The sequence below is a fragment of the Mangifera indica genome, chromosome 10 (genome assembly GCF_011075055.1).
Source record: "Mangifera indica cultivar Alphonso chromosome 10, CATAS_Mindica_2.1, whole genome shotgun sequence".
Classification (NCBI taxonomy): Eukaryota; Viridiplantae; Streptophyta; class Magnoliopsida; order Sapindales; family Anacardiaceae; genus Mangifera; species Mangifera indica.
In genome coordinates, this window is record NC_058146.1 from 6,100,999 (window position 1) to 6,120,425 (window position 19,427).

Below are 19,427 nucleotides of genomic sequence, written 5' to 3' on the forward strand. Positions count from 1 at the left end.
CTAGGAGGTTCAATGGATTCAGGGACATTGTCATTGCTAAACTTTGATCTTGTAGAATATATATTTGATATTATATAAGCCTTAACTAACAAAAACAAAGGAATGGAAAATCACGCAGGGAATCAACTTAATTACACCTCAGTTATAATAGGAAGTTTTTGTACAGGAGAAGTTTCAACATACTTCCTATAAACACAACATTTCTAGCCATAATGCAGCAATCGCTGCAACTTCAACTGCTCTAGGTAATGACAAACAAACCATTAATCGAAAAGACAACTCTTAACAGTCTAAATCTTATCTTTTCCTGTATATGCCATTGACAAGCCCTCATCGCCTTTGAAGAACAGCCATGAATTTGCAGGTATGATTGCAAGTCGAGGGGCTGTGGAAGAATCGTGAACAATGTGAATTATCCACGCAGAAGCATGGCCTCACCATCTGGATTTCCTTGCATTCTGGCCCTCACCTCTGGACTCTGATAGTCTTGATTTCACGAGGCTCCCTGGCACAATAGGGGGTCGCTCTTGAGCCATGTTGCCTTGATCTCGTGAAGGGCGTGTTGGACTAGCGTATACTCTGGAAGGTCCTAATCTAGAACCGGACAAAAGTTGGTCCCTAAGACCTTTTGCTGACTTAAACCCATTTAATTCATCTCCATAAACTTGTGCTTGCTTCTCTGCTTCAGCCAGTCTTCCCCACTGTAAGTCATCTCCTGAATTTTGGAAACTTTCAGCTTGGATTCCCCAATCAACTCCATCTGATATGCTCCGCTGCAATGAAGTGCTTCTTCTAGGTGCTTTGCCAGAGGTAGACTTCCTTCCCTTGATTTCATCTTCATCAAATGGAAGCAGTCTTTGATCACAAGTAGCTCCAGGGGGATAAGCCCACTTGTAGCTCTTGTTATTATTGTCCATATTTAATTCGATGGAATGAAGATCACTTTCAGCCGAGTCTTCTTCACAATCCACTCCATCTTCTACTTCTCCATCATTCTCATTTTCTTCATTCTGATGCGAACCAAAGCAGGTTCTGCTTAAATAGGCTGCAATCTCCTCATTGGTTGGTTTTGGCTGATTAACAGAAAGACGCCCTTTTTCTTTTACCTTTTTGGTTCCCATAAAAGCTTCAAGTTGACTCTTCAGTTTATCAACAGCTGCATTTTTGTCTTCGAGCTGATGTTTAGCCTCTGAAAGTTTCATTTGTGCTCTCTCTTCGCGCAATACATTAGCTAACTGCATCATTTCCCTTTCCTTTTCAACCTCTTCACGAACTACAGCAGATTCTCTCTTGAGTTCTTCTACTTGAGCTTGATCATCACCAATATCTCTGGCCAACTCATCACATACATGTTCAATAGCCACTCTTGCTCTCTTCTCATTGTCAAGTTCTTTCACTGCCTTAAGAAATGATGCTTTAGTCTCAGCCAGCTCTTTGCCAAGCTTCTTATTCAAGCTTTCAAACCGTCTCCTCAACTTCCTTTCAACCTCAAGTTCCCCTGCAACGGACTCAATGGCAGCCTCAACCACTTCCTGCTCTTTGTCTTTCCATGCTGCCTTTTCTTCAGCAAAACACTTCATCAGATAGTTGATCTCATTCTGGTCTGAGCGCTGTTCTTGGATAACCTGATTGACTTGCAAGCGCGCTCTCTCAAGTTCGGCATGTAAGGCTGAGACAAGGGACATGCTAGAAGATGGCCGATCTTCTTGACCCCACATGCGGTTAATAATTTTGAGTAGCTCTTTAGATGTTGTCAAGGCATTGCTAACATCCTTCAAACGGCTCTTAACTCCAACGGTTGAGCCACCAGGAGTCTGGGGTCGAGATCTTGTCTCAATCTGCTTCATCAAATAAAGAGATTAGAACACTTCTCCATTCAAAAGTTTAAACTGTAAAATCTAAGTTCCATTCTTGTAAAAATAACATTCAACAACCTAAAAGATCCTCCTTTTAAAGACTGAGTTAGAAACTTCAGTTGGCTTACCTCCATTAAACTGGCATTGCTAACAGAATCCACAGCTCTTCCATTGTGTTCCATTAACCTAAGCATTTGTGAAATGGACGACCCTCTTCTGTGCCGACTTCCTGTTCCAGATCGATCCATCCTCTACAAAAACAATTAAATATAACACAAAGCGTCAATAATTTCACTCCAAAACTCCATTGACAACAATAACACACATAATTCTATTGCATCCCATCAAATCGTGACAAGCCCCAGCAGCTCCAATTCCAACCATTTGATTGATTTTATCTCACTTAAATCATCAACTTAAACAACCACACAATCTATTCATACTATAGCCAAAAAAAAAAAAAACCCACATATTTAGATCCAAGAAATCATTGGTAATCTATCAACACTCCAATAGAAAACAAGACTCTAATAAGCACAGAATTGCCATCTCTATCACACATCAGAAGCAATGAATTATTTTATTTGTTGTCAACATCAAGGATTGGAGTCTGAGATTAAAAAATTTTTAAAAACAGTTTGTCATTTTGCAAAAATCGAACCACCCCATCAAATCTTCACTAAAATTCACAATCAAATCACAATGAAAATTAAACTACCTTCTCATCAACATCATCAAGTACTAGGAAAAAAAAAAAAAGAGAGAACTTTAAAATGCCCACCGAACAAAACCAAAATTTGAAAGTAAACCCACCTCAGAAACCGGACTATGAGAAGGATCCGACAAATGCGGAGGCAAAGAGCCCGAATGCAAAGATCTCGCCGCCGCCGCCCTTTCTCTCTCTCTCGCTCTCGCCTCTCTTCTCAATCTCCTCTCATCAAACTCACCGCCACCACTCTCTTTAACTTTTGGTGACGGCATCTCGTTCATTTCCCACAAAGTAGCCGCCAATTTCCTCGCCGAAACCGGCTGCTGCAACTGTTGCTTACTTTTCCCGCCGCCGCCACTTTCACTGTGCAAGTCCACCGCACGTAATGCGGCCGCGGAAGATGGCGTCCGCATAAGCCTCCATGTGGGTACCGGCGTACTGGATCCCCCCCTTTTCCCAATGAGAATCGCGCGCTTAAACCGATAGTTCTGAATAATTGACGACGAAGCCGAAGAAGGCGAAGGTGAACAGGCACGTTTTCGGATTTTCCCAGGAAGAAAATTAGTGTTGTTTTGTCTTAACATCATTAAAACTTAGATCTGAAAGGCAAGCTTAACATGAAGAAGAAAGAGAGTAGCAAAATCACCGAGGGGAAATGAAAAGAGCGTGAGGAGATCAACAAAGGGTGAAGGGGACAAGAAGAAGTGAGAAATTTGAGGTGAATGGAGAGGCGTTTGATTGCTTCCACTAGTTACAGACTTTACAAACTTTGATTCTTTTTTTTTTTTTTGAAAAGAAAAGAGGAAAGAGAAGGACGAGAGAGAAAACAGAGATGGTGGAGATCAGTGAGATTAACACGTGTTATTTTTTAATTTGCTGATGTGTTCAAAAGCATGGATTTGATTATGATTGATGTTTGGTGTTCATCATACTTATGGCCCCTTCCCTTTGGGGATATTTTCAAATTGAAATAAAGAAGTACAGTAATTTAAAATTATTAAATTATATAATAATATATATAAATATATATTTATGTATTTAAAATAAATATATATAATTTTATTAATTTTGGGTAATTTAGTTTAACAATCTACTCCTCTTGCCAAAAATAGGCATGCAGCCAACTGCCAACCACCAACAGCCTCAGTGTTTGGTGCCTCTTGGCAAACAATAACCAGAGTTCTGTCAGCACAATTAGACATGACAAATGGGATGGGCTGGTTATCTCCGATCTTAAGCACGAAAACATAGTTTAACTCAAAAGGATATGGCTGATATTATAATGAGTTGTGTCAGTCAGACCTGTGGCTTTTTAAGGGCTGGTCTTGCGCCTGCACATTGGGCCATGGGTTCGCTAGATTTATTATTATTTACATAATTATTAAAAAATTAATTTAATAATAATTATAATATAAAAGTTATATTTTTAATTAAAATTCCCACAACCTGACCCTACATAGGTATGGTCAGGTTGTGGGTTTTATATATTTTTCAAGCCAATGTGCCTTGAATATTTGTAACTTGTATAGACCTTAAACTCGATCTAATCCATTGACATCTTTAGTTGCAATACTCGATTAATAACAAGTGTTGTTTAGACACAAGAGTCTCGTGAGTTCACCCTGTGAGCTTCTCATTCAACTTATTTTCAAACACAATAAGATTATGTATATATATTTTGAGTATATAAATAAATATATATTTAATTTATATTATCAAGTGATCAATAAATTTAAATTAAAACTAAAATAATATATAATTATATAATGATAAATATTAAATATGTATTTATTTATGTATTCAAAATATATAAACATAATATTACTCTTTTAATAGTTTAAAAAAGGTTTGGGTTTAAGATTGTCAATGGTCTTATAACATCAAACTTTAGTATAATTTGATGATGGAGTTGATTAGCCTATGGAAAATAACAATCCAACATAGTAAAAAAAATAAAATTACCATCTGTGTCAGTGCCACTAGACTTGAAAATATATTAAACAAATTAGTCTTAGAGCTATGGCATCACAAAATCACCTCTAATCATTAACTTGAAACAATGTCAAAAATAAGATTGTTTGAGCTTAATGTTCTCTAGCTTTGATCTAAAAACTACAAAATCTACCAACCAATTTCTCACCTTCACCTATACAAAACCATTCAACAAACAAAAAGGTTTAAGGATTTAGTTTTTCATAGGTTTAGGGTTGAACTCAAATCAAGTTTTTTCAAATTCAAAAAAGAGTTTGGTTAAAACAAACTCGAGATTAAATTCAAGTTTGAGAGTTAAATATTTTTAAACTCAATCTTTAAGGATGTACGAATTTTCACACTTACAAAATTGAACAATATGAATAAATCAATGAAAACAATATTATTTTGATCAGTACGTATAAAATGATATTATTTTACCCCGTTATAGTTTTTTTTTTTTTTTCAGTGTAACCCAAGATTTTATTGTTTGAAATGAATCATAAATCTTAGGTTTAAATATAGAAGGATACCCATAAATACACAACATCAAATAGTTTCTTCTTACCAAACTAATTTAAATAAATGTGAATCATACTCAATTGCACAAAAGTTATGGGGCATAACTGTTTTAAAGCTCAAAACAATAAAACCTACTAAATAAAACACCAACATCCTTGGGTACATCAACATTAATTATTCATAAATCCTGTAAAAAAGATAGTAAAAATTTTAAATGAAATTAAAGGAGATTTGGTTCAACCACCTTGAGGTAGCTCTTGGCAAAATTAATTAAAAGCCAAAAGACTAATTCCCACCCAAGGATTGTTGAAATGATAATTTTTATCTTTTAAGTTTTAAAAAACCAAATTTCCGCCTGTCATCTACTTTTGTTATTAAATTCATTAAGTAAAAAAGCAAGAAAGTCATTTTGTATAAATATTTCCATTTTATTTTTCTTTTCAAAATGACATATGTTTAGGGGTGAATCACAATTTTTAAAAATGTTTGAGGTGTTAATAAAAATTTTCAAGAGGTTTTTAGAAATTTTAGGGGTGCTTGAGATTTTTAAAATTTTACTATGCCCTTTAGCAGTTTCAAAAATGACTATTATACCCCTAAAAACAATCAAAATGTAATATTTAAGGTTGGCTAGAGGTTTTTATTTTTTAAAGGGTTTAATATATTAGTTTTAAACTAGTAAGGATGTATTGGTAATTTGATATTTATATTAATTATTAATGATATTTTTGTAATTTCAATAAAAATGTAAAAATTTCATTCTATAAAAACCAAACAAAATTTATTATCAAAAGTAAATGGTCGTTACTAAACTCAAGATTTACCTATTCAGTATGATTGATTCGACCTAAAAAAGATAGTCTAACTCTAATAGAATCATTTTTTACAAAAAAAAATGAAACTCAAATAGCAAAAATTTATAATTTTATAAAACTATGGTTGGAAAGTTGTGATTCAAAAATATATTAATTAATATTTATGGCTTATTTGTATGGTTCAACAATATTTATGTGCTTAATAAACAATCACATGTAGGGATTATGATAATGAGTTAATGAGGGTTGATTGAATTAGATTATGACATGTGTTCCTCAAAAGCTTATACAATATTAAATCTTTTTAAAAATAAAATTTGGCACCTCTTTTAGGGTTTTACTAAATTACAAGTAAATTTGGTTTTGAAGTTCATTAGAAGTTATCCTGTAAGCTTAAGTAGTTTTACCTATCTACCATTTCTATATTGTAAGATGGGTTCTATTTATCTATTAATCTTTATAATATCAAATTAAGAAATAAATAAATATCCAATAAATTTACATTGATAGTTCAAAGAAAAAATAATTAATAATAATAATAATAATTGTATAAATTTATTTATATAATCTGATATGATAATATCTGATTGTATGATTTTAAAGTGAGAAAAAAAAAAAAACAATTATGTCATCTAATTATAAACTACTATCTTAATTTGTATATATAAATTTGTATAATTTATTTATACACTACTTATTTGTCTCAACTTGAATTAAATATGGTTGATGAAAAAATTCAATTGTATGATACTCAAATTTTTACCCAATAAACAATTATGATAATTTAAATCGTCCTAATAACATTAGACACACGTGTGGGATATATTAAATGTAAAGTGGAAATGACGCTTTTTTAACGTGTCATGAACATAGTTCTTGATTGTCACATGTCATTCATCTACGTGGAAAAGTGAATAATTTCTAGAATCCTACTCACACTTTAAAAATTAAGGGCAATTATATATGATTAAATTTATCCTTGGCAAAATATACGAGATCTACATTAGAAAAGCGTTTAGCCATTGCATAATTAACAACTAGTTATATGAATAGTGACTAGATATATACCAATTATATGTTAGGTGATTTCAAATACAAGTAGAAGCTCGTGTCTTAAAGTAGTTAGAAGAGTGGGTCTTGATAATTCTAATTGCTTTGTTTCCATAATCTCGTTGACGTGCTATTTATATCTCATATTTTTGTGGAATAACCTTCAACCTTCATTGCTTTTCTTTATAAAATATCAATTATCTCCTATCTTTTAAGATGACACTATAACAAATGTTCTTAGAAACTAATTTGATTATACATCTTGATTTAAAGTACTAAAATTTAGGTAGATCTTTTCATGTAATTACACGTTTATCATTTTCTCTTGCTTTATAAATACAAGACCGTACAAAGGAAAAATGACAACATTTTTGTATTTCAAACAATTATCCTGTTGAATTTTCTTAAAAAAATAATATAATAGTTGACGTAGACTTCCGATCAATAAACTAAATTACTTTAAAAATCTCATTTTATTAAATATTATTTTCATAAAATTACATCTCTAATTCTATGTACTTCTTATTGGAGGAATTTTCACCACCAACAACCAAGTTATTTAGCTCTCAACTGTTTTGCAAGATTACAATGAAATAATGAATAATTATTGTAACCAGAATTTCTTTATATTCTTCCTTGGGGATCATTTAGTATTAAACCTGGTCACTTTGTTCTAAAAGTATTAAAACTATTTTTATATTTATCAAAATCATCCTAATAATATAAAATATCCCCGTTGAAAATAGAGATATCCATAAGTCGAGCCATTTTTGGTGTAACAAATTGGCTCATGTATGAGTCAGCCCAAAGCCACAGGGCATTTCAATAAGGAATTTTCACCCATTCAATATAATATAGTAATATTCTAAAAAAAAAAAAAAGTTATGATATCACCCACTTGCTCCAAGGTCAAGAACAGTACAAGGAATTTTTTTAGCCTTTTACTAGGTCCCCATCTCATCATTTTCGCCTTTAGCCCACCTTCCTCAGCTTTACACTTCCACATTCTTTTTAATTTGTTCTCTCTCACTCACTCTTCCAAAATCATTTCTTCAACAATGGAGGTCGCCTTTTTGCTTTTGCTGTTTTCTCTCTTTTCTTTATCCTCCTCAGAAGCCAAAGTAATTCCCAGGTTTCCTTCAAAGCTTTCAGCTTCTGATTCTGCAAATACAAATCATCAGCCTTTCAAAACAAAATACTTCACTCAGATACTCGACCACTTTAATTTCAATCCCCAAAGTTACCAAACTTTCCAGCAAAAATACTTAATCAACGACTCCTTCTGGGGCGGCGCCACCAACAATTCTCCAATCTTTGTTTACACCGGCAATGAAGGAGACATTAACTGGTTCGCTCAGAACACTGGCTTCATGTTCGACATAGCTCCTCATTTTAAAGCCCTTCTTGTTTTTCTTGAGGTGACTCTTCTTCTTCATTTCTAAATGTAGATCCGTACAAATGTATATATGTTTGGTTGCCAAGAAAATTTTGCAAATTGCAGCACGGGTTTTATGGAAAATCTATTCCGTTTGGAGGTGATAAAAAGATTGCTTATAGCAATTCAAGCACGCTCGGATATTTAAGTTCGACACAGGCGTTGGCGGATTATGCAACTTTGATTATCGATTTGAAGAAGAATTTGTCTGCAACTGAGTCTCCTGTGGTGGTTTTTGGAGGTTCCTATGGAGGAAGTATGATTCTTACTACTTACATTATTTAATACATGAATGATTAACATTTTCCCAGCTAAAGGTTGTCCTGCAATCTATATGTATATATGATTCCCGATCTGTGAAATCAGTATTAAAATGGAAATGATTTGGCATGGCAGTGCTGGCAGCGTGGTTTAGGCTGAAATATCCTCATGTAGCCATTGGAGCATTGGCGTCTTCTGCTCCAATCCTCAGCTTCGAAAACATAATTTCCCCATATAGTTTCAATCGCATTATCACCAGAGACTTCAGGGTATCTTTCTTTCTCTTTCTTTGGACCTGTTGTCACCATTTTTATTCCCTTTATCCATGCTTCATGACTTTATTGATGTGATTGTAGATAAGGTTTTTTTCTTCTGGTATATACATATCTTCATTTAGATATTTGCAGGGAGATTTTTTTCTGGAAATTGAATTGAAATCAATTACTTTCTATCTTCGAAATGGACCTCTAAATACTATTAAAGTAGATGATTTAGATAATATTTTATTATAAAAATTAAAAAATTATCTTAAAATAAATTATTTAAAAAATTATTAAAAATAAATAATTATCATATTTTGATAAAAATAAATATGTAATTAAAAGTAATAAAAAAATATTAATAAATTAATTTATTTAAATATCCTTAAAATAATTATTTTAAAATATTTTTATATTATTTATTATATTAATTGAAAACAAGTTTATTTTTATCTTAAAAAATTAATAAATAAAAATAAAGTTATCTTGATAATATTTTAATGTTTAAGATAAAGTTAGTAATTAGATTACTGACTATATTATTTGTTGTATTACTATTAATAATAAAATACTATTATAATATTTTATTATTAATATATCAAATAAAGTAATAATATAAATAATAAAAGTTAAATTACTAGAATAATTTTTATTGATTAGAACTAAACTACCTCTTTACGTGAACAGAAGAGGATCCAAGGTGGTAAAGAGATTTCCTAACTTGTCTAATTTTATTTGCATGTGAAAAATAAATAAATCAGAGTGAAAGCGAAAATTGTTACAAAGTGATAAAAGGATCGTGGCAGAAGATTGAAGAGAAAGCAAGGCAACATGGAGGTCTTGAAGAACTCAGAAAATCTTTTAGAATATGCAAGTAAGATCAGGAACACTTATCAATAGATAAATAAATTATTAAATGATATATAAATATATCTAATAATTTAATTATTTATAATTGCAGAAATTATATCAATGTTGATGCCCTGGAAAGTTGGCTTTCTACGGCTTATATTTACACAGCAATGACAGATTATCCAACACCTTCCAATTTTCTCAGCCCCTTGCCAGCTTATCCAGTAAAGCAGGTTTTTTAAAAAATTTATTTTGATTAAAATTTGTAGATTTTTTAATATTGGATAATTAATATCAATGTCAAAGCAAGAAGAAAGAGTGTTGACCTTTGACTACGATGGATGCAGATGTGTAAAGCAATCGATGATCGGACGGCTGGAAATGACATGTTTGCCAAGTTGTACGGTGCACTGAACATATACTACAATTACAGTGGAAGTTCCACGTGTTTTAATCTGGACGATGATTCTGATCCTCACGGCCTTGGAGAATGGTCTTGGCAGGTAAAATATTAAAAATATAATTTTATGGACACATAAAAACATTTAGTTTGATTTACACACTATAATTACAAATAGGATATAAGATATAAGATATATCATATTTTTTATTAGTTTAAAAAATTAGTAATTATTATTCATGATTAAGTTTTAAAAAAATTATTTTTTTTCTAAAATACCAATATAAAATATGATCATTTTTTTATAAATAATGACTGTATAATGGATGAAGACATTATTTTATAAAAGATGATATTTTCTTATCTGATTTGGATGACACTCCATCATCCAATGAAAGATGATGTTCGTTAGTTAATAAAGTTTGAGGCTTTCAACCATTTAGAGATTTAAAGAGAAAAAACTTATTTTTTAAAATTGAAATTTGGAGATAAAGGTTGAATTTTTTAAATTTAAAAGAAAAAATAGATAAAATTATGTATTTTTAATATTATTATAAAATAATAATTTTATTATTATATTTAATGATAATTAAATAATAGTTGATTGTTTAAATTTTTTTTAGGTTGTAAGTTCACTTTTGAGATTTACTTAACCCTAATATAGAAAAATAGCCCTTTGGCTGCAATTCTGGGTTTTAGCCTTCTAATACTTACAACCACGTGGCATCTGCCCACGTAACTATTAATCTTTACTAACTAATTCAATTTATTAATGGAATAATATTGTTAATTGAAAACCTAAATTGAAAAAAAAGGTTGCACTATGTGTTGTTGTGTTTTAGAATTATGACTCAAATTTTAAAACAAAATTATGAGCATCCATTTATTTGTTATGGAAATTATTGAAACTTCAAAGGTGAGGCTGAATTATATTCTTATAATTGTTTTTGAGATGGTTTTGTGTTTGAATTTATTTTGCCAACTACAAAAATAATGGCCTAGGGTGAATAATTTAAAGCTACCAATTACCATGCCCTTCTTGATTTTAATGAGGATAAATAATTTTTATTTTAGTTAATGAAATCTACAATTATTGCTTGCTTAAAATTACCTTCAAATTAACAACTAAATATTTCAAATTGACATTTAGATCATGCCAATACTTGCACTTGAAGGATGCAAGTTCTGATCAGAATAGTCAGTGAGAGATTTGACCATTAAATATGAAAAAAAAAAAAAATTGGTATTAGATCTTGGTTGGAGAGAATGTCGGGAGAGAGAGAGACTAGGCTGAAGAAGGTAGTTTGTTAGCCAGATTCTAGTGATTAGAAAATATAGAAAAGAAAAATAAATGTTAAGGGAAAAAAGTAATTTTTAAAACTTAGGTTAGAAGAAAATTGTGAGTTTTTAAAATTAAGGTGATGGAATGAGATAAAATTTTATTTTTTTAAATTTTATTAGTTAAATAATAATTATATTTTTAATACTAACAGATGTTGTTAACTTTAACAGTTGATAGATAGATATTTAGATTTTTAAAATTTAATGGGTGAGAATTTAACAATGAACTAAAGCTTAAATGACTCTAAAAGTTAGTAAAACAAATGAAATATTAAAACTTCTAAGATAAAAGTCTGAGTTCGAGCTTCTTTTATGTTTATGAAATCTTAACTTACCTAATATAATGATTGTAAGTCTGATCACTGTACTATAATTTTATCCATCAAACAAATACAAATAGTTGGATTATATATAATTAAAAAAAAAGGCTTGAGTGGAAGTAAGTCTTTTGGCCTTATATTATTGTAAGTATCTATATCTTGTTGATCACTTATTTATTTATTATGCATTCACGAGTTGATTTGTATGGATCGAACATGGCCCGCTTCTCAATAATTATTTTTTGGCCTGTTGGTTGAAACAAGCAAAGTGAAAGACAAAGTTTGTCGAAGTAGTGTTTATCGAGTTTAAACTTTAAACCAAAAAAAAAGCAAGTGGGAATTGGAAGAATCCAAGAAATATGAGAGTGACATTTATTATTATTAAGTTAACACGATTACCTCTTTTGAAAGCGTTTACAGTAAAACCCTAATCTTGCCCAATCTCATCATTTATGTGCTTTGTTTGAGTTGATTTGATGGGGGCCATGGCAGACATGCACAGAGATGATAATGCCAGTAAGTGGAAACGACAAGGAGAGTATATTTCCAGCTTCTCAATGGAATTACAATGATATGGTCTCCCTCTGCAATTCTCTTTTTGGTGCTCACCCTAGACCCAACTGGATTACTACTCAATTTGGTGGCCATGTGGGTATTTTTTTTTTTTCCCCCATTTGTACTTAAAAAATATTATTTTTATATAACATTATTTTTGCATTGAAATTGAACAGAGTATTGAGAGGGTTTTGAAAAGATTTGGAAGCAATATCATCTTCTTTAATGGTTTAAGAGATCCTTGGAGTGGGGGAGGGTATGAATCAATTTCATCTCTGTCATTCTCCTCTATCGTTTTAATTATATGCTCTCTCATTCAAAATTATCAATGATTTCAGGGTGCTCAAGAATGTTTCCAACACCATAATTGCCATTGTTGCGGAAGAAGGTCAGTAAATTACATTAATTCTTAATACATATAGATTTTTTTTTTTTGTAACTGGGTTCGCCTGTATTAGTTAGATGGGTAAACTCAAAACATAATGACAATTTACTAACCTTCAACTATTATACTAGGGAAGTCAAGATTTCATAAATGTGATAAAGACTCTAATTCAGATCTTTCCTCTAAAAAATTTTAATATTCTACCTATTACAACATATAGATAATTTTTACCATGTTAGATTATACATTTTGTTTTCAATCATTTCAAAAAAAATAAAATCATAAAACACAAACTTTAAGATCCTTTATCCCTTTGATGTTGAAATTAGTGGTTTTGTTTTTAAATCAGGAGCTCACCATGTGGATCTGAGATTTTCAACAAGTGAAGACCCAAAATGGCTTCAAGATGTGAGGAAAACAGAAGTGAACATCATCGCAAATTGGATCTCTCAATATTACTATGACTTAGCCCTTCTTTAGAGATAACAAAATTAAACCTTTTTTTTTTTTTTAATTTTTATAGAAGTCAATAATCTGCGCCCATATTTGGTTAAAAAAAAAAAATGGGTCAGGGCATTGATCGAAGTCTTGAGCTAATTGGGACAGATTTAGAGGCAAATGATGTGGCAATTTTGGGCCAAGACAGGCTCTTTATTTAGGCCTTTTCAGTTGCAATTTGAAAAGCACTACCATTAGCAGCAGATTGGCAAATAAGAACAATGTAGTCCTTGTTAGATTCAAATTTGTTGAAAACAGTAACACTATTAATTAGGGCAGCACAGAAATGAGGTACCCCATCAACCTAACAACAAACTTAAATTTATTTTGACGTCTTTGAATGAAAGAGGTAAACTAAGAGGCATGGAATCAAAGATTGACAACCAAGTGTTAGGTAAGAGAAGAGATTATCTGTTGGAAAAAAAAAAAAAAAATTGAGCCAGCTTTATTTTCAAAGTTAGGCCATGAAAGAGACAGGACGGTCCATTATTCAAAATTACAGGGAAAGTGGGTTTGTGATTGGGTTATTATTTGGAAAAGTTAGTGGACATGATTTATGTAGTTGACTACAAAACATGTACCTCCTCTTCTTTGCTTTCATAATTTCCTCATGTTCTTCAACCCTTTCTAAAGCCAATAATTCCATTTAATTTTTTTTTAATGAAAAAATTTATTTTCGTCAAATTATTTTTTTAAAATTGAATTAATTATGTTGGGTAAAATAAATTTTGGATTTAACCATTGCAAATTAAGTTTTTAATAAAATTATATAAATTATATATATTATTACATAATTAAATATTATTTTTAATTTAAAATTATTTAATTATATAACAATATATATCAAATGCCTATTCATTTGTATTCTCTCTAGCTATAGTGAGGGAATGGTAAAGTTTTCAGAAACGTGAGAAGGTTGGCAGATTGAGATGAAATTCAAAGGGACCATACTGCCTGTTGATGGTCCCCAATCACGAGCGTAACCCTACACCGCAATCACTACGTGTCAATAACCCAATTGCATCATTATCTGATGCTTTGCCTTTTAAAACAAAGCAGCCTGCCCTGTCATCACTTAACTCCAAGTCCCAATCTCAACCCTTTGTTTCTTATTCTTATTGTGCACTTCTTCTTCCCTCTCCGTTCTGAAATATATATATTATATATTAAATTTGCCCGCGCATGCCTGGCCCTAGACTGACTTGATTTTGATTGATTTCATAAGCCTTTTACAACCAGAAAAACCCTAGACGTGGCCTCTTCTATACTGTTTTGGGTTTCCAATATTTTAGCTTGTAATTTTGTGGCTCAAAAAAATTTCAGATGTTTTATTATCAACTTGATTCATTCGGAGACTCATACACATGGCCTTTTTTTTAAAATCATTTAATTGATCTACTTGTGCCAGATATTTGGTGTATGAAAAGACAGGAGTAGGCCAGCCAGATAGGGGAAACTCTGGTGTCCATGAAATTAAATTTTTTGTCTTGTAGGAACAATATTTTCATTATTTTCGTTTTTTCTGTGCTCAGGCCTCAGTGTATCATATTTGCTGAGTTTTGGTAAATACAAGTTGAAGCAATCTTTAATGAGAAAAATAGAAAATAAGTGTACTCTCTTCAACTTACCAAATTTGAAGAAAAGCTTTTGTTAATGATCATTACTCGTATGTAAAGTTTAACATCATTAGATACTGTATTAAATTACACAAAGGTTAGGACTAATACTTATGAGAGAAGTCAATAATGTTAGTAGAATTACCTTAAGGGGTAATTCGAATGACAAAAAAGAAGACTTTATATATAAGAGAATATAAATTCATGTCTCTTCTAACGATATATTACGATCAAACTGTTAACTTACATAATTTAGTGATTGTAGGATTGATCATTAGATCTAAGATTTATCTTATTTAATGTGGTTAGTTCTGACCTAATGTGATAGTCTGACTCGAATGAGGTTCTTTATAAACAAATGTTTTCAAGGAAGGAAATAAACATTTAGTTGGATTATCTTACTTATAAGACCAACTAAGTCTCCATGGAGTTGCTGAGCTTTCTATGTCCAGAAAAAATGATATGTGCTTGTAAATATCAAAGTGTTTACAAAATTTTGGATTTTTTTCCATCTTCATCCAATATTGGTGCCCCATTGTCACCAACTTTTGTGGCTTATAGTATGAGATTTTGTTGCTCTTCTTTAAGATGAATATCCCATGAGACTTTTAAAGAGTTACCAAACCCAACAATTAACAGGTGGGATATTGCTTTGTATAAAAGAATTAAGTTTTGTTTTGTAAGTGTTGCTTGCCATTTTCATTAGTTGTAATATTATAATTATATTGTAATCATACATTCCATTTGTAAATTTAATTGACATTATATTTTTTTTTGGTTAAATTAGTGGTGATTTTCCTAACACGAGATTTGGAACCGAAGTTCTTCAATTTGAGTAGTTTTCAAATTTTTATTAACAAAATTGTTGGGGATTTTGTTCACATCATATTGAGCCTCTAAAATACCAGAAATCTTAAACTTAAAAAAGAAAGTTCCATTAATTCTTTTTATGATTTGTTTAATGAAATTAGATGTAATTGTTTTAAGAGCTTTATCAATTATCATTAGAGTCCTTAAGTATTATCTTGTTAAAACCCTTCTCTAAAAACCTTTTACCTCTTATCAAGTGATACAAAATTTTATAAGAAAAATTTCTTATGATAGAAGTCTGTGTATTTGTTTCTTTTTTTAACAAGAAACCTCATTTGAATAGAATAAATTTCAGATTTAGTGATTGATCTCACAATCTTTACTCATGATTTGAATAGACAATAATATATGAAGATATATTAATTGAATCAATTGCATGCATGGAAGTTATCATTTTCACAATTTCTTCTTCAAGATCTATCAACAATAACAACTATATTTAATTTCTCACGTCTGCAATATAGTTAGACGATGTTAGATAAACTGAAAAAGAATAATATTTGTCGAAGTAGAATATATATTAATTTAATCAATTAATTACACCCCAAATAATTAATTATTCTGTGTAACACTCATGATTGAAATAATCCCCAGATGCGTTATCAGTCTTCAGATTATGGTGCAATGTTCTTAGACTTTTTGACGGACATACTGCTACATTGAAACCATACAATAGATATCGAAAATTGGGAAAAAAAAATCATGGTGCTTCGGATTTGAAAAACGAATGCAAATGCATGCATATAGAAGGATTATTATATGTTTATATAAACGAATATTGCCGTATGATTAATTTATATAATGTTGTTGTTATTGTTTTAGATGTAAGTTTTGAAAGACATATTACTCTGCAAAAGAATAGATTTTTTTCCATAAATAAAAATTTGACTAATTAAAAAAAAAAACTTGACATTTGACTATCATTCAATTTGAATCTACTAGTAAAAATTCTAAAGAAATAACTAAAATATTGTTGGAAGAAACCATAGACATGATTTATATCAAATTTTGTACATTCAGAAATCAATAAAATGTACCCAGATTTAATTCTATTCGCATTGATGATTTGAAAACGCTCTGAGAATTTATGTTAGTCATTTCCACGGGACCATTTGCCTCCATGCACTGCCAATTTCAGATTGAATTTTCTGGGAGACTCTTTGTGATTTCTGTGCATGTGCCTTGTGTTGGGAAGGTTTAATGTAATGTAATGTAATTGAATAAAATTGATTTGTTTTGAATGAACCCAAACCCAATAAATATGAACGCGAGGTCACATCTGGTGAGAATAAATGATAATTTTTTTTTTTATGCGAAATAACATTATTACCTAACCGTTATTTTAATATTAATCCATCTAAATTAATATTAATATTTCTCGAAAAAAGTGTTATTCATGATAAAATATGTGTAAAAAAAATCAGTTGATCGCAAGAATAGGTCGAGGACCCAGTGCAAAGGTATCTGCAAATTGGTCTAAAGCTAGCCAGGCGGGTTTTGCTTTGGAAATGAGGAAGAACCAAATTTAGAAATAAATTATTTTTTTTTTTGGCTTATATATTTTATTACAATAATATCTCACCAAACTTTCCATAATAATGTCATGGCATTGTCTAGTTTAAATATAAATTTCCAAAATTTACGGAAAATATCCTCCAGGCAGATGGATGAAGATTCCTATCCCCAACCTGTTATATTTTAGATTAGTTTTCTTTATGGTCAAGGATTCCCTTACTTGGCCAGACAAGTATCTTTCAGGAAGTTTTAGAAAATTTCAGGTTTTGCCTTATCCCAACACACGTAAATGCGTATTTATATAATATGCATGGAAGAGAGGTTTGGGAAGGTTTTGGACCATTGGATCAAAGGTGTTAGATGAGTCCTGTCAGTAAATCTATGGTTGAGATGGATTTTAGGGTGTGATACATGCACATGGACATGGTATCAATAATTGAGCTTTTTGGTATAATGGATGCCAATTTGTACCTTGCTGCAAGCCATGCCAATGTAAATTGACAAGTCTTAGGCGGAATTTAGACATTTCTCACAATTTAAGACATTTTTGTTGAGCTTAGTTTTTTTTTTTTTTTCCTATTATCTGTTTGCAAATTAAGAAGAGAAACTTAGGTAGAATATGGACATTTGTTGAACTTAGACATATGGGTTTTTTAATTGAGAAAAAACAAAAAAAAGAAGAAAAGAAAATGATGAGATTAAATTCTTGTTCATATTTGTATTAATAAGTTGTTTGCATTAACAAGTAATATTATGTGTACACATTTTAGTATATAATTTAGATATACAGATGATATATTATCAAGTGATTATATATTATTTTATCTTTTATTCAAAATCATTCAATCGTATAATAACATATTATTTATGTGCCCAAATTTATACATAAATAATAATGTATCATTATATAATTCAATATTATTTTATTTTTAATTTTTAATTATTTAATTATATAATGATATATTATTATTTATATATAAAATTATATATATACTGCTATGCTTAATTATCAGTGGGCGGCAGCCATCTAGATGAAGAATTAGTTTGGACGTAGAAATAAATAGATAAGAGTGAGATGGCGAATGAAATTGTTTGTATTAGAGGACTGAAACCTCTATAATTGTGAGAGATTAGTCCAACTTTTCGTGGGGTTGAAAGGGGTGTCCGAATCTACCTGGAACTTAAGGTGGGTTTTGTCTGAAACTATCAGAAACAGACACCAAAAATATACACAAATAAAGCGAAACGTGACATGAAGATTGAAGAAAAAGAATATAAAATTGAAAGAGAAACAAACAGCCAGAGAGAGAAAAGAGAAAATGTAGGCTAAGTGTGAGGAGAGGATTGAAACACGACTGAATAAAATAAAACCGGGTAGAGGAGAAGAAGAGGAAGGTTTCCAATTGTACAGGTCTTATCTCATCTTTGTGCTTATTGGAAAAGGAAAGGGACTAGGAATGGCCAAGCATCAATAATGCTGTCATGCACGTGACTATTATACCATTCTCTTTTCTCTTCTTTATACTTATTTATAATTCATTATATATTTTATGTATACACCTAATATAATGGTCACTTTTGGTACATATTCCTAACCCTAGTTAGTAAAAATACAAATTATTCACATTTTTTACCTTTCATCTTTGTTTGGACAATGACGAATCGTCACGACAATAGATCAATACTGAGAGAGATTGCCAAAAAGAAGAAATAGGTGAAAAGAGCTAACCATTGGTCGGAATGGAGGTGGCTGGAGAAGAGAAGAAAACCCTATGGGGGATTCAATCACTTTTCAAATTTTATGTGAGAGAAAATTATTAAATTTTTAAACTTAAAAAAAGAAATGCGATAAATTTTTTAGTTTTTTTAAATCTTTTATCTTAATAACATTTTTATCTCTAACTCTAATAATAAATTTTAACATATTAGTAAATATTTAGGTTTTTTAAAGTTAATGAGCAAAAATTTGTCTTTTCACTAAACCTTACATGGGTAATACTCCTTTGGCCTATATATTTTATGTATTACATGACCGAATTCAAAAGCAAATTCATTTACGGATCACTGCAGGTTCATATTCTTAACACACCCAACTTTTTTTTTTTTAAACGAAAACCCCCACTTAAGTATAACATAATTATTATACCAAATAAAATAAAAATATTATCGTAATAGGAATTGAAACATAAAACCTTC

At 30.7% G+C, this 19,427-nt stretch overlaps 2 protein-coding genes across 2 annotated transcripts; one reads left to right on the plus strand and one right to left on the minus strand.

The window, feature by feature from the left end:
- Positions 1 to 103: 103 nt before the first annotated feature.
- LOC123227002 (uncharacterized protein At5g41620-like) lies at positions 104 to 3,397 on the minus strand. Its single transcript, XM_044651604.1, has 3 exons — positions 2,670 to 3,397; positions 1,985 to 2,107; positions 104 to 1,838 (listed from the first exon to the last, which is right to left on the minus strand). The coding sequence occupies exons 1-3, from the start codon at positions 3,150 to 3,152 to the stop codon at positions 435 to 437; spliced, it is 2,010 nt and encodes a 669-aa protein (XP_044507539.1). The 5' UTR covers positions 3,153 to 3,397; the 3' UTR covers positions 104 to 434.
- Positions 3,398 to 7,863: 4,466 nt separating this feature from the next.
- On the plus strand, positions 7,864 to 13,433 carry LOC123227003 (lysosomal Pro-X carboxypeptidase-like). The gene is made up of 10 exons (XM_044651605.1): positions 7,864 to 8,341; positions 8,425 to 8,614; positions 8,755 to 8,888; positions 9,641 to 9,753; positions 9,841 to 9,964; positions 10,079 to 10,234; positions 12,285 to 12,440; positions 12,524 to 12,603; positions 12,686 to 12,735; positions 13,082 to 13,433. Exons 1-10 carry the CDS (start codon positions 7,982 to 7,984, stop codon positions 13,210 to 13,212), a joined length of 1,494 nt encoding a protein of 497 aa, XP_044507540.1. The 5' UTR covers positions 7,864 to 7,981; the 3' UTR covers positions 13,213 to 13,433.
- The last annotated feature ends 5,994 nt before the right edge of the window (positions 13,434 to 19,427 follow it).

What these genes read in the sequence shown, in the direction of transcription:
- LOC123227003 (XM_044651605.1), top strand. Translation starts at nt 7,982, where the DNA reads ATGGAGGTCGCCTTTTTGCTTTTGCTGTTTTCTCTCTTTTCTTTATCC. An exon ending in TTATCACCAGAGACTTCAGG is followed by an intron (nt 8,889 to 9,640) that starts GTATCTTTCTTT and finishes TAAATAAATCAG; the next exon opens with AGTGAAAGCGAAAATTGTTA. An exon ending in AAATCTTTTAGAATATGCAA is followed by an intron (nt 9,754 to 9,840) that starts GTAAGATCAGGA and finishes TTATAATTGCAG; the next exon opens with AAATTATATCAATGTTGATG.
- LOC123227002 (XM_044651604.1), bottom strand. Translation starts at nt 3,152, where the DNA reads ATGATGTTAAGACAAAACAACACTAATTTTCTTCCTGGGAAAATCCGA. An exon ending in CTCATAGTCCGGTTTCTGAG is followed by an intron (nt 2,108 to 2,669) that starts GTGGGTTTACTT and finishes TTGTTTTTGTAG; the next exon opens with AGGATGGATCGATCTGGAAC. An exon ending in GCAATGCCAGTTTAATGGAG is followed by an intron (nt 1,839 to 1,984) that starts GTAAGCCAACTG and finishes TTGATGAAGCAG; the next exon opens with ATTGAGACAAGATCTCGACC.